The sequence below is a fragment of the Protopterus annectens genome, chromosome 9.part0, assembly GCF_019279795.1.
Source record: "Protopterus annectens isolate FY-2018-M chromosome 9.part0, PAN1.0, whole genome shotgun sequence".
NCBI lineage: Eukaryota > Metazoa > Chordata > Ceratodontiformes > Protopteridae > Protopterus > Protopterus annectens.
In genome coordinates this window covers 826,544,065-826,558,543 of record NC_056743.1, presented here as the reverse complement: position 1 = coordinate 826,558,543, position 14,479 = coordinate 826,544,065, and the positions used below count along the sequence as shown (strand labels likewise).

The window sequence follows — 14,479 nt, the reverse complement described above, 5'->3', positions numbered from 1 at the left end:
TCTCGCATATAAACACTATAAGAATAATCTAGTTGTCAGAAAAACACACGCTCACCCACTACACACAGTACTCACTCCACACATAGATCTTCTTAAGGTGAGGCATTTACATGTAATCTTCCCAAACCTCAAAGGCCTCCCAGCCTCCCAGACATTCCACCTGCAAAAATTATCCTCAGCAAACCCGGAAGCACTGAACAGAAACACCACATAGCACATACAGCCACACTCACTGGAGCCTCTACTACCAAGAACAAAAGGGAAGCTAATACACTAAAAAACATACAAGCCAGCAAGTGTTGGCAAGTGCCAAATACGAAAATATTTATTAACATAGGAAGGACCAATCCCCCTATGAATCTGATGTTACAAAAACAGTCAAACCGGTTTCGGCTCCACAGAGCCTTCTTCAGTGAAATTCAAATAGTAAAAAGATAAAGTATCAGTGCAAATACATTTATATAGTAGAAACTCACATAAGGACCAATCAACAAGCTTCATTCAAAATTGGTCATTAAGACCCGGTGGAAACAAAGCTCCAAGTTTTATAATCCATTTTCTCTCCTTGGAGCAAAGTAATTCATGCCAATAATGTTTATTTTTACATCTGCCCTTAATGCAGTCAATAGTAACAAATTTAAAAGAAGCTGATGCATGTTTTAAACTATGTTTATATAATGCATTGCTAATGCGTTTGTTCTTAATATCACTCAAATGTTCACAAATTCTGAGACGAAAAGCCCTAGAGGTCTGTCCAACATAGAAAGCAGAACAAGTGCAGGTCACCAAATAGATGACCCACTCAGTGTTGCAGTTGGCCCAAAATTTAATATCAAAGACCTCAGAGGTGTTTCTGCTACTAAATTCCTTAGTATGTGAAACACGAGTACAAAATGAACAATGTCCACATGGAATGCACCCTACAACTGGTTTGCCTGTAAGAGACAACTGGGTGGAAGCAAAAGAATCAAGACCAACCCTCTTGTAATGACTAAATTTGGAACCAATAGTCTGTCCCCTTCTAAATGAAAAAGAACATCTGTCTTGAAGAAAAGAATCCAATTTCTGATCCACCTTTAGCACATTCCAATGTCTGTGTATAAATATACATATATATAAATATAAATGGACAGACCTCTAGGGCTTTTCGTCTCAGAATTTGTGAACATTTGAGTGATATTAAGAACAAACGCATTAGCAATGCATTATATAAACATAGTTTAAAACATGCATCAGCTTCTTTTAAATTTGTTGCTATTGACTGCATTAAGGGCAGATGTAAAGATAAACATTATTGGCATGAATTACTTTGCTCCAAGGAGAGAAAATGGATTATAAAACTTGGAGCTTTGTTTCCACCTGGTCTTAATGACCAATTTTGAATGAAGCTTGTTGATTGGTCCTTATGTGAGTTTCTACTATATAAATGTATTTGCACTGATACTTTATCTTTTTACTATTTGAATTTCACTGAAGAAGGCTCTGTGGAGCCGAAACCGGTTTGACTGTTTTTGTAACATCAGATTCATAGGGGGATTGGTCCTTCCTATGTTAATAAATATTTTCGTATTTGGCACTTGCCAACACTTGCTGGCTTGTATGTTTTTTTGGACTTTGCCTGTTTTGCCGTGCATTGGTTCCACGGGCACCTGCTTTGTGTATAAAGCTAATACACTACCCAGGACATAAATCATAGGGGACTCCATTGAATCACACAGTGATGCCCCACTCACCAGGCTTAACAAGGAAAAAATAATAGTTGCCTATAAGGGACCAAAACCCACAAGTTATGCGCGCATTCAAGTCACTGCACAATAGGAACCACTATTGACACAGTCATAGTCCACATAGGTGTAAATGACTGGAGACGTACCTTCCTAGACTACAAGAGAAGAGATATCAAGGAACTCTCAAACTGTGTTACAGGCTGGCATGTGTCTACCATTTTGTTTAACATCTTTATTGAATCATCACTTAAGACATAGGCAAACATATATTTAAATAAAAGAAAACCCACCATGGTAACATGTTCAAGGTTACAAACATTATACACTACATATATTCTTTTATACAATTATCAGTCCAACGTTACATAAATTGTTCAATTTATGGCTTCCTTAAACCTCACTCCTCCTCCAAAACATTATTCTGCATGTATTGTTCCATCAATTTCCATTTTTATTATATAATTTGCTCCCACCCTTTTTCTAAAGATTCCACTTCCAGTTATGTTATCTCTGTCAAAATATTCACTGCTTCAAATATAGTTAGTTTACACCGATTTCCATTTTCTAATGAGTGCTTTTTGGGAAGCCACCAAAATTAAATTTAACAAGGCCTGACTATGTCTACGCAATCCATATTCTGTATCCCAGCTCAAAAAATTATTTCCTTAGTTACACCAATTTGCACACCCAATATTTCTGACAGAATAGTCTCCCAAATCATTACACTCCCAAAATATATGTTCCCAGTTACCTCTTTCTTCCTCATCACACCTCCAACATTTGCCATCTACAGGGGGAAAATTTCTTTGTGGAGTTTGCTTGGGGTAGCAAAATACATATGCAAACACATCCAAGCAAAAATCTTAAATTTTCTAGACTTTGTTGCATATTTGGGAACCACACATATCGTCCCATTGTCTCCTTGTGAATATTGTATCCAATCTCTCTTTGCAATCTTTTCTAACCTCCTCTGATTGATTCCTGTAGTTATTGCAGAATATTTTATATGCCATAATAATTATCCTCTTTTTAACAGCAACTTCTGTTCTGGACTCAACTAAAAATTCTACCAGAGCAGGTCTTTCACTTGGGATTTACCTACCCCTTTCTCTTTGCCTGTACCCTGATATCAATCCCTGATAAGGTAGGCAGTTTCAAGCTTGCAGTCCAAATGTCTTCTTGGCCTGTTCCCACTCTATTACCTTTCCCTGTCTCATTTTTTGCTCCCAAAACCTTGGTTCCTTTGCCAGTTTTCTTCAGTGAATTCCAGCCCCCGCCTTGTCTATTCTCTGCACCCCTAATTGCAATCATCCCTATCGACAGAATATCCTTTTTTCCATTCTTCTGTTTATTTCTAGAATACTTTTTGGGTACTTGATGAATATTATATTCTACATTGCTGTTGTTATTCTGCTTAAGATTCTGCATCCAAAATTCCACTCTCCTTATTTCTTGAATTTCTCCCCTCCGTCATAATCATCCCTTTCCACTTTGAATTATAGTTTCCTGCTTGTGTTATGTATATGAGCCTTAACTATGTAGCTCTAAAATATTCCTTTAAATCAGGTAATCCTAAACCATGTCATCTTGGATGTATCAATGTATCCCACTTGAAAATTGCCCTCTTTCCCTCCAAAATAAAATCCTTCAACTCTATTACTGTTCACAACTTCTCCTCTGGTTGATAAAAATGTGCCTGAAGGGACTATTTACATTTTTACTTCATGTATCTTTCTATCCATATCCATAAACACAGTTTTTGTATTATCTTTTTAGTCTCTTCCCACATATCCTTAGCTGTCACAACAGAACCTTTTTAAGCCATACTCCTAAATGCATCACTTCATCACGTCCACATACATATGGATATTTCTGAACCAATTTAACTGGGAGGACATAGTTTGCAGCTATAGCCTTTGTTTTGTCTTCACTAATTCTATATCCCAAAAAGACTTGAAATTGTCTCAGAATGTTCACAACACTCAGATGTCCCTTTCTATTGTTTTGAAAAAAAAAAAGATGTCCCTTTCTGTTTTTATCAGGTACAAAATAATATTGTCTGCAAATAAAACCATTACCATGCTAGCTATGTCCTTGAGTTTCTCAGCCCCTTGTTTTCTTTGCCAATGGCTGTAAATATAATGCAAATAACAAAGGGGAAAGCGGACACCATTGCTGGTTCCTCTGTCCAGACACCTTATTATAAAGGAACCAACCAACTTTAATTTTTGTCTCCAATCTCTCATATATCCCCGTAATTATTATTTTATCAAGGGAATGCAAATTCTTCCACTGCTCCAGTCATAAAATCCCAGCTTACTCTCTCAGATGCCGTCCCTGCATCAAGACCTAACAACAGTGGTAGTTTCTAACATTCTGCTTCCCTCTGGATTATCATTGTTCTATTAATGTTGTCAAATGTTTGCATCCCTTCTATAAAACTGCAATGATCTATATGGATCAATTTTGGTAATACCTTTGCCATCCTTTTAGCTATTATAAACATAAACACTATAAAATCATGATTTAAAATGGAAATGGGCCTATATGAAGCTGGGTCTAATGGCTCTTTTCCATCTTTAGGCATTATAGTCACCATAGCTTTCTTACAGGATATTGGTGCTTCCCCTCCTTTTAAAATATAATTAAACAAAATCTTCCAGATCTTTATCACATTCTTCCCTCCTAGCTTCCAAACTTCCACAGGAATTCATCTGCCCCTGGAGACCTTCCTGAATACTGATTATATGTCATTTTTTTATCTCATCTCCTCCTATCTTACCTGTTAATTGTTGAGCCTCATCTACCTTTCACCTTGGCATACCTCAGTCTTCCATAAATATTTCCATTTGTACTTATTCTTGATTTTCACATTCCTCTACTTTATACAATTTTTTTTATAAAATTTCTGAAATATCTCTAATACCTCTACAGGATCTCTGGTTATTTTTCTTGTTATACGCTCCCTAACTTTAGCAACAACCTTTTCTACTTTCTGTTGCCCAAGTCATTGCGCTAAAAGTTCTGCTCTGCAGTAGTACCAAAACACTTTCTTAAAAGCAACCTTTCCAAACTCATGCACATTATCCAGATACCCCCTTGTTTTCTGTTTAGCGCTCTGCATTTGCACCTCTTCTTGTAGTGTAAGATTCCCCTTATTCGGCCATACTTTAACCTTTGTCAGCTCCTCTAAATAACTCTTGCCACTTCCTAACGATACCTCTTTTTCTTTTATTTCTACCCTATTTTTAAACTTCACTTTCATTTTATCCCTCTCACTAGCTATAACATTTGAAGAAATTTACACCTTCCCTAATAACTCACAAGTAATTTCCACTACCCATTCCTTAAATTCCTCTCTTTTGAATATGTAGGCAGGGAAGCGCCAGTGTCTCACCTGTACTTCATCACACAGCATTTTTATCTTAGTTGTTATTGGTGCATGATCTGAAATAGTTATTGGATATGTGTCGAACCTTTCAATTAAACATTCGTGTTCATATGAAATGTAATTTCTATCTGGTCTAACTCAGTTAATGTACTCTGGGGAATGATATGTAAATTCTCTCAGAGTTCTAACCTACTGAATTCATGTCTTTCATACCAAATATCTTCATAAATTTCTTCAGAAATCCGCTGTCTTTTGTTATATTTTTTCTTCTAGGTCCCCCAGACACATCCTCATTATTACACATCATGTTCCAGTCCACAAAATTAAGAATCCTTTCAAACATTAATGACATGATGTGGGACATACACCTGTCAGTTCCCCAGCAAGTTTAACAAAGTCAACAAAAATCCAATCTTTCTCAGCCAGTTTTACTTGTTAAGCCATATTTCATAAATATGACTGAAACTTTATAGTTTCACATTTCCTGTTCACCTCAATCTCCCAACCTCCAGACTCCAGCAAGTCCAAGGTACTCCTGATTTTTCTAGTCAGCTCCTGTGCTTTTTTCTGTGTCTCACGCATTTTCCTCTGAAACATTGGTAAAGGCTTCACTAGCAAACTCTCTCTATGAGCCTTACCATCAGAAAATGAGAAGCAGAGCCTCCTTCTGTTTGATGGCTCACCCTTTGTTGGATCAACTTTTGCATTTTCCCCCTTAAATCTGTTCTGCATAAAAAAATGACTTTGATCCTTGTTGTTCGTTTGGCTCAAACACATATAACAAGAAGGCTTGGGGTTTTGTTTAGATGCTTTAATACATAAAAACACATCAGGCTGTATAGCAGCATCATTAAATATGAGTGAACTAGTTAACAGACAGACCTTACATACATGCATGTTCAGATCTCAACAGCTAACTACAAAATGGCAACTAGACTTGCATGTGCTCAGTATTTATACTCTTGTGCAAGCCCTTGGATAACTTCTTCAAGGTATATACACACAGGTCCCCTTCAAAACATCTAAAACCCATAACATCTAATTTCATAACATCGAGATCAGAACATCTAAAACCTATAACATCTAAAACTCATAACATCGAATTTCATAACATCTAAAATGTATAATATGTAACAGTGTATCAGGAGATATGTAAATGTTATAGTTTAATCTGTTAATCTTGTGGTATCACTATGAGATGCAGTTTTCCTTTCTATAGTTATTATTTATATAGTGTAGGAATTAATACTCTTTATATAGTGTTTATTTTGCCATTCTGTATGTGTTTTTTAGGTCATACAGGTAAGTGATATAGACATTGTGTGTACATTCTTTATAGTGATTGTGATACAGTGGGGTTAGAAAATTAGCTTTTCCCCCACTGTAGTGTGATCTCGGAGTTGATATATTTAATTTATGGCGGGGTATGGTGGTACGGAGCCCCCCATATGGGGGGTGCAGGGGGGGGGGTTGCCACCCTGCAGAAACATAGTAAAAAGTGTGTTTGATAGTTTGGCGGTGTTATATGTGGAGGGAATGTTATTTTTATGTGATTTGTTGTGTTCGATGTTCTGATGCACATTTTCAATGTTATGAAATTCTATGTTATCGGTTTTAGATGTTCTGGTCTCGAGGTTATGAAATTAGATGCTATGGGTTTTAGATGTTTTGAAGTAGACCCATACAAACACATATATCGATCTACAATCCTAAAGGAGAAAATATTCTGAAAACAGCTGGGTATAGCAGCTTGAATCTCACACCTACCTCTCCACAGTCCCTGCTGGCTGCAGTGAATAATCATTTTCCACAAATACTCCATTTCCAACTTTTAAAACTTTGCGTTTTTGCCACAGTTTTGTCAGGATCAACTCTTTCTGTTGGCATAACTCTATCTTTACTAATACAGGTCTTGGCTGCTTTCTCGTGGCCAGGTTTGGAGCACACACAATATATGCCCTTTCAATTAACAGATCCTGCTGTGGAATACCAGTCCAGTTGCTTATTTGTGCCTTCATAAAATTAATACACTTGGTTTCTTCTAGTTTTTCTGATTTTCCATACATGTTCTGTCCTCTAATTCTCATTCTCTCTCTATATATATATATATATATATATATATATATATATATATATATATATACATATATATATATATATATATATATATATATATATATATATATATGAAACATCTCTTCCTGAGCAGTCTTGTACTGAGTCAGCCTTTTCTTCATTTTAGCCTTTGATTTTCACAGTTTTATAAGCTCATCTGAACACCTGTTTAACGTTTCTTCCATTTTTCCAGTCTTTTACTTGAGTTGATGTATTCCAATGTTGCTTTGTTTACTTTAATTATTTCTGAGTACAGTTGACTTAATTTTCCTCTAGATTACTGAAAGCCATGTCTTGCACCAAAGCTGGAGCTTGAACTGCCTTTTGCTGAACAGCTGCCTTCCCAGTCAGTGTTTTCTCTTCACCTTTTCTAGCTGATTTTCTTTTAGGATCTCTTTCATTCTTCTTTGCTGGCATCCAGACAGTGTACTTACTAGTCACTAACTGAATTTACTAAAACTGACAGCAGTCCTGGCCTTTTTTAGTTTCTTTTTTCACACTGGGAGAGCTGAAATTAAGCTGTTGATCAGTCTGCAGCCATCCTGGAAAGCCTGGATACTTCCTTTTTATGGGTGCTCACTAAAATTTTGAAACTTTGCACTACGAGTTTCAAAACTTGCAAAGAATAAGCATAGTTTTCCAAATGTAACAATGAAGTGGGAAAACAGCAATTATGGACTTATTATATAACCCAGCACTCTTAATTTCTATTTGGGGACTTGCACTATCAGGTCTAGAATGTACAATGGAATTCTCTTTTTATGCAGCTATGTATCTCAACCAATATCAAACTATATTTTTTTCTGCTAATCGATTACAAAAACTTACTTGGTAAATCATTTAGCCAAGTGACAGGCCTCTGCATTTTGACAGGTATACACACAACTTACTCTTAAGCTGTATCCTTCGCAGGATGACAAATATGACCACAGCGACCAGCAGCACCAAGACTCCAACACCAATGATAATTCCCAGCATCTGAAAACAGAAATCAGCACTCTGTAAGAACTGTAGAGCTTACCAAAGCACTGCTTGCACATTCTATATTGTGACTGTAAAGCAATATAAAACTAAGACCCAGTCTTTTAACAGTAGAGTTTATTGTTAAGTAGAGTACCTTTTAATGTTCCACAGAAATAAGTACGATGAACAAGTCTTAAGAGTGTTGGATCCCAGACTGGAGACTGCAATGCCAGTTTCAGGAAAAGCTTGCACAAGTCTGACTAAGTTTGCAGATGACTGCAAGCTGAGGTTATCTTCAACTCACCTGCAGACACTAGCATTCTTCAAGAAGATCTGTCTCTGACTAATAAATGGTGCCAAAGCCATGGTCTTAAACTCAATGCTAAGAAATGCATAATTGTACTCTGGAAAATAAGCCATCCTGGTTAATTACCATGTTCATAACATACCCTAAGAGTTGACCCACTGGTTAGGGTCTGGGTGCACACATAGACAGTAGCCGTTACCTTTGACTACCATGTGGCCACAGTGGTGAGGAAATCCTTTTATGCTGTGCAATTTATAAGTAAGGGGATAGCATCTAGGAACAAAGAGGTCATTATTCCACTGTACTCCACCCTTATCACACCAATGATACAGTACATGACCAGGCATATGTAGCAACTAGAGCGACCTCAAAGGTTCCTTACAGAAACAATAAAAAAACGTAACAAACCATCCTTATGCACAGCACCTTAAAGCCCCTATCCTCCACTCAATCTCCTATAGATTGCTGAGGGGTGCATTTATGCCTGGCTTACAAGGCATCTGCAAACCCCACAATTACGAATCTTCTACATATTCGTAAGTCCAAAACTACCAGAAATAAAAGGCCTAGGGACCTTAATTTTGTCTGTGACTTGAAAAGAAGATGCTGGAGAGACAGAGATGTGTCCTAGAGAATACTCTCCTATGGAACAGGCTACCCACCTATGTGAAGCTGAGGTTGCCTATTACCCAATTTAAGCATAACCATGACAAGTGGATTGGGAATACAAAATTTACACTGGGCCTGGCACCCTTCATCCTTTATGGACAGAGATAACTTAAAAATGCCTGGTCCTCAATGTCCTATTTGGATGCAGGACATCATTATTCTTTCTGAAAAACTTGGCTAGGCTTAGAAAGGATCCATGGGTTGTTATCCTAGTAAGAGTTTATGAATCTATGAAGTTGCTCTACTAGGAACAAACCTATTTTTGTTACTATACTTCAGTTTCAGTCTATCAGGAACACGCTATCCTCCTGACTTTAAATACTAATGCACACAGAGGGAAGGAGATGATGCTCTTCATGAAGTACTACCATCTGTTTAGCAACAGAGACACAAGCAAGGGTGGCAGTATCGTGACTTCCAAGAGACGTAACAGCACCAAACATTTTGGACTATGGCTGTGCATTCTAGAATACCAAATGTGTCTGACTATCTTAGGCTTCTAAAGTTATGAATGGCCACGGAGAAGAACTTACTGGAACAATCCTACATTAAAATTCCAGGTTACACATCTTTTATTACAATACACATATAAAGCCCTAAATCGGAGTGGCTGAGAAGCCCAGAACTTGACACCGACTTGACAAGAACACTGCACTTAACCAGACTGTTAGCAAAAAGTTATCATCAAGGGCAATTAACTACACTATTAAAAATTAATTTAAAAATGTAATAAATGTTTCTGCTCTACCAGTCTCTTTTTTCTACTTTAATGAAGCAAGTTTTCAATTCATGCTGTTTCTACTCAGGCAATGAAAAAGCTGCTATTCTACTCTCAATTTCTCCCACACAGATCTATACTCTTCGCCACTTACAGTTCAGAGGCCAGTTCAGTACAGAGTTTTAGTGCTGGTACTGTCTAAAGTATTCTGCTGATTCAGGAAGTGGTTGAGCAAACTGTGTTAACTGTATGTATTTTAGTGAGCCAGAAGAATTTCAGTGCTGGCATCCTACATCCAAGGCTTAGAAACACGTGGCCAGCATTCACAAAAGATAACTATTCAGTCATGCCTTCCCACAGTAAGCAAGTCAAAAAGAGTATCACGATTAAGTGATGACCAATTTTAGAAAAACTAATATTTCCTTGTAGCTCTAACATGATGGCCTTGACTTACTACTAATGCAACATGTTCTGTGCAGCTGTGAATGTTCACTGAAAATCTTGACATGCCAACACTAGTTTGAACATGGACTTGGCTGCAAGCTGTTTATGCTTAATGCCCAACACTTTCTACATAAAAAACTGACCACATTTACTTGTACTTGGACAAAATCCCACCTTGAGGTTAAGCACAATATATTTAGGTCCCACCCCCTTATAAATTCTGAATCAGCTACCAAAACAAACATGCATTTTCATTTCTTTATATGAAACATTTGCCAAACGTTTACACATTCAGAAAGGTTAATTCTCTTCAAGCATTAAAAACACTTTGGCTTAAACACTGGTTTAATAGATCCTAGTAGGGAAGAAGATATTCTTCCTTCTCTATAACACCTCAATGAGGTTTTAGACCCAATCTGTCAAAGCAGAAATTACTTTGGTCATCCCCCCCCCAAAAAAAAAAACAATAACTTGGTACAAAAATATGAATTATTCTAATAAGTAACACAAAAACGGAGTGTAAGTAGTTATGTAGTTCGTCATAACTCTGTGGTTCTGGCACTGTGTAATTTAGTGAGGGTGTGCAGGAGGTTTTGCCCTCCAGCAAAAACAGTCTCTTCTGCAGCATTATATTTCAGTGGATGTTGCTGTCAATTATAGTCAGCCAATCAGGGCTATGCTTGGTTGATAGTTGACTGTTCGTAACGGTAATGTTTTTAATAACACACAAGCTCCTTTTTTTTTTTTTAATTCAATTAATTTTTAACATAAAATGATATCGGATCCTTCCACTACTATGGACTGGATTTTTCTGCTGCATCCTTTATGTAACCGGGAAAAAGGAAAATACCCTCCTTGGAGGAAACAGATTTTCACTGAGACACCAGCCCTCTTCATGTATTGCTTAAAGTACGGCCCCATCTCATTGTTTTCTAATAATCACAGCAAGGTTCTACATAGATCCATACCAGTTCATCAAAATTAATTAACTCAAAAGGAGTCAGTCAAAAGCAAATCAAATATTTTTTTTTTTTTTTTTTTTTTTTTTTAACAGGACTCTTTCCTGTGGGTGTGAAGCTTCCTCAAGGAAAAGGCTTCACCCCCTGCACTCCTACACTTCAGATAATCAACTGTGACTTTAATGTAGCTTATGGTAATAGGCAAAACAAAAGGCATTGATCTCAGTCGATCCATGTGCATTCTGGCCAACTGATCTTAGTTATGCATTTGGCAGGCATTCAACTTCAATGAAAAAAGTGATTGGGTAAATCAATGCTATCATGTTATCTCTATCAATGGCAGTAAAGATGAGCTTCATATCTAGCCAATCATCATATTTTCTTAGAGTCTTACTGTTTCCAAATTTTGCAGCACACTGTAGTAGCACAGCATTTAGTGGTGCACCAAATTAAAGGAGAAAACCACCTTAGAATTCAAAAAACATTTTTTTCCATTGTATCTTTGTCTTCTTAGTTATATTAATGGCGTAAAATCACTCTGAGTGCTTCTTTTACAATTTTAATGCGTTTCCCACAAAATTGTTGATGAGACCTGCCAGGGTAACGTGATCTTGTTTTCTTGCTTTCATTCCTTCCTCCCAGAATAAGTTTCAAGTCCTGTTTATACGAGTCATGCTAGACATAAGGAAGTGGTGGTGTTTTCTCATGCCATTAAGATAGAATGGTAGTGGTGTGAAGCGCTGTCATCTAACACACCTTCTGTAACAGAGCTGCTTTTATTTTTCCTTGAGTAAGCCTCATTTGTGTGTCTGTCAGAGCTTGTTCTATGTTATAAATAGCTGTTGACTACTTCCAGCTAGCTATTGGAAAAAAAGGGTATTACGCTGTCACTGTCTTCATATCTTTCTTGGCCTAGCAGAATTAGGAGAGATGCCCCCTACCCAGGAGCATGGTGGACCAGGTGGTAGAACTAATGTGCCCCAATCCAGAAGCTCCAGAGAAAGGGCCAACAAAAGCAGGGTGAGGACTTGGTTTGATAGACAACCTGGAGGGTGAAAAAGGAAAGGATTTATTTATTTACTGACATTTGCTTATGGGGGAAAGTCTGACTCGGTAGAAGCCCATTTTCAGTGGAGGCCCAGGAAGAAAAGCTTCAAATTATTACAAAACATTTTAATTGTAGACAGTTTGTAGAGAAATTAAAGGTAAGTTAGTTTAATACAAATAGGAACTGCAATATGAAGTGAAGGAAAAACAGGCTTATTTAGAGAGAAAATCAGAGAACAGAATTAGATAGCAGTAAGGAAGTAAATGAAAAAGGATGAGTAAGGAGGCATAAGGAATGAAAAGGTACTTGTTCACATTTTTTCCTGGTTTTGAGAAAGAACAAAGCCAGATTTTAACTAGGAAGACTTTCAGAGTGGTTTTTTGAAAGATGGGAGGGTGGGGTAAAGACCTGATGGCTATAGGTAAGCGGTTCCAGGTCTTAGCAACCTTGTACGAGTATAGGCAATACCCAGCAGATTTGTTAGGTTTATAGACAATAATAAACAAAACGGGCACGAACGAGGTAAACAACAACTTGTAAACTCAAAAAAAACACAACCACGTCCAACGAAACAATAAAGCAACGGAGATATCAAACGTATTTGAACATTTATTAAAATAAAAACATGAACATATTTGTTTTCGTTTAGATAACTTCATCAGATGTGGGCCATTACAAATCATATCATTTAAATACTATAAATTAATGACATCATAAAATTAATTATCCAATAGTTTGATATGTAAAATATGAGAATGACACAATATATACTTTAATTAGCAAAAAAATAATGATAATTATATGTTAAAATTTTAAAAATGTGATAAATATGCATTTAGAAGATATATACATTTAAAAATATATATGCATTTAAAAATATATATATGCATTTAAAAAAAAATAAATAAATAAATACTTTTACTTAAACTGCTAGTGTAACGATAGAAAACAGATAAAAAATTAGAAATAAATAAATTAAATAATCCTCCACTCCACCCCCAAATTAAAAACTTGGAAAATGTAATAGAAAAGGAAATAAGAAACAATTTTAGTAAAGTTAAATGCAGAGAGAACATTTCCATAGTGGAACGTCAAGATTTATATGAGTTAAGTAATGATGGAACCTTAAGAGTAATGAAACCTGATAAGTGTGGGGGGATTTTCATGAATAATTTGACTTATGAAGCTAAGATGAACAAGATGTTAAGGGGCACTGATAAATATATAAGTGCCTCTAGAAGTGAAATAAACATATCTTATAGGAGACTAGACTTAGTCTTGGAAGATTTGGTTAATGAGGGTCTAATTGATCAGATAACCCTAAATTATTTAACTGTTGAAAAGCCTATGATCCCCACTATCTTTGGCATTCCAAAGTTACACAAAAATTAAATGGATCCACCATTAAGGCTAATAGTCTCAGCAGAGGGTTCAAAGACCACGCCTTTGGCCAAATATGTGGATAACATACTCAAACATCAGAAGCACCGTAAAGAAAAGCTAGGAGCAGATCAGGAGTGGCAAGTGTAGTTTTAACTGCACCGAATTGGATTTGTAAAGCATCTCCAGTTTTTGATGTGTTACTCTTATGCAATTTTGTATATGCAGACTGAATGTAAGATTATCATCCACTATCACACCTAATACACTGCTATGGGAAGTGACTTAATTGGTTGTATTATCAAGAGAGAGAGAGAGAGGACTTTAAATTTAATTATTTATTTTTTCATGAGAGAAGGATTTAGGGAAAAAGTAGTAGTTTTTTTTTTTTGGCTTGAGCATGCATTGTGAGTTACAAAGCCAAGTTTCAGCAGCTGCTAAAACTTCCTGAGTAATTTTTTGGAGGTGTACCACGTTGTCAGATGTGCAGATGAGTGTGGAATCATCTGCGGACTATATTAGGGTGTCCTGTTATGTGGAAGTATAGAGAGTGTTGGTGAAAATGTTAAAGAGGAGGGGATCAAGGATAGAACCTTGTGGTACACAAGTGGCGACTATAAGGTAAGGCGAGAGCATTCAGTGCCAGTTTACTGACTGATACCTATTGGACAGGTAGCTTTTGAACCAGAGAAGGGTGGTCTGAGAGAGACCTAGTGGGGACATCTGAAGAGGTTTGCTGTGATAAATTGTACTGAAGG

General features: G+C 36.7%; 1 protein-coding gene across 1 annotated transcript in view; it reads right to left on the bottom strand.

Moving 5' to 3' along the window:
- PNPLA6 (patatin like phospholipase domain containing 6) overlaps positions 1-14,479 on the bottom strand; it is a 1,368,928-nt gene that overhangs the window by 1,155,642 nt on the left and 198,807 nt on the right. Inside the window, exon 4 of the mRNA XM_044083495.1 lies at positions 8,124-8,211. Within this exon, the coding sequence (XP_043939430.1) occupies positions 8,124-8,211 (88 nt within the window). The remainder of the gene's footprint in view (positions 1-8,123; positions 8,212-14,479) is intronic.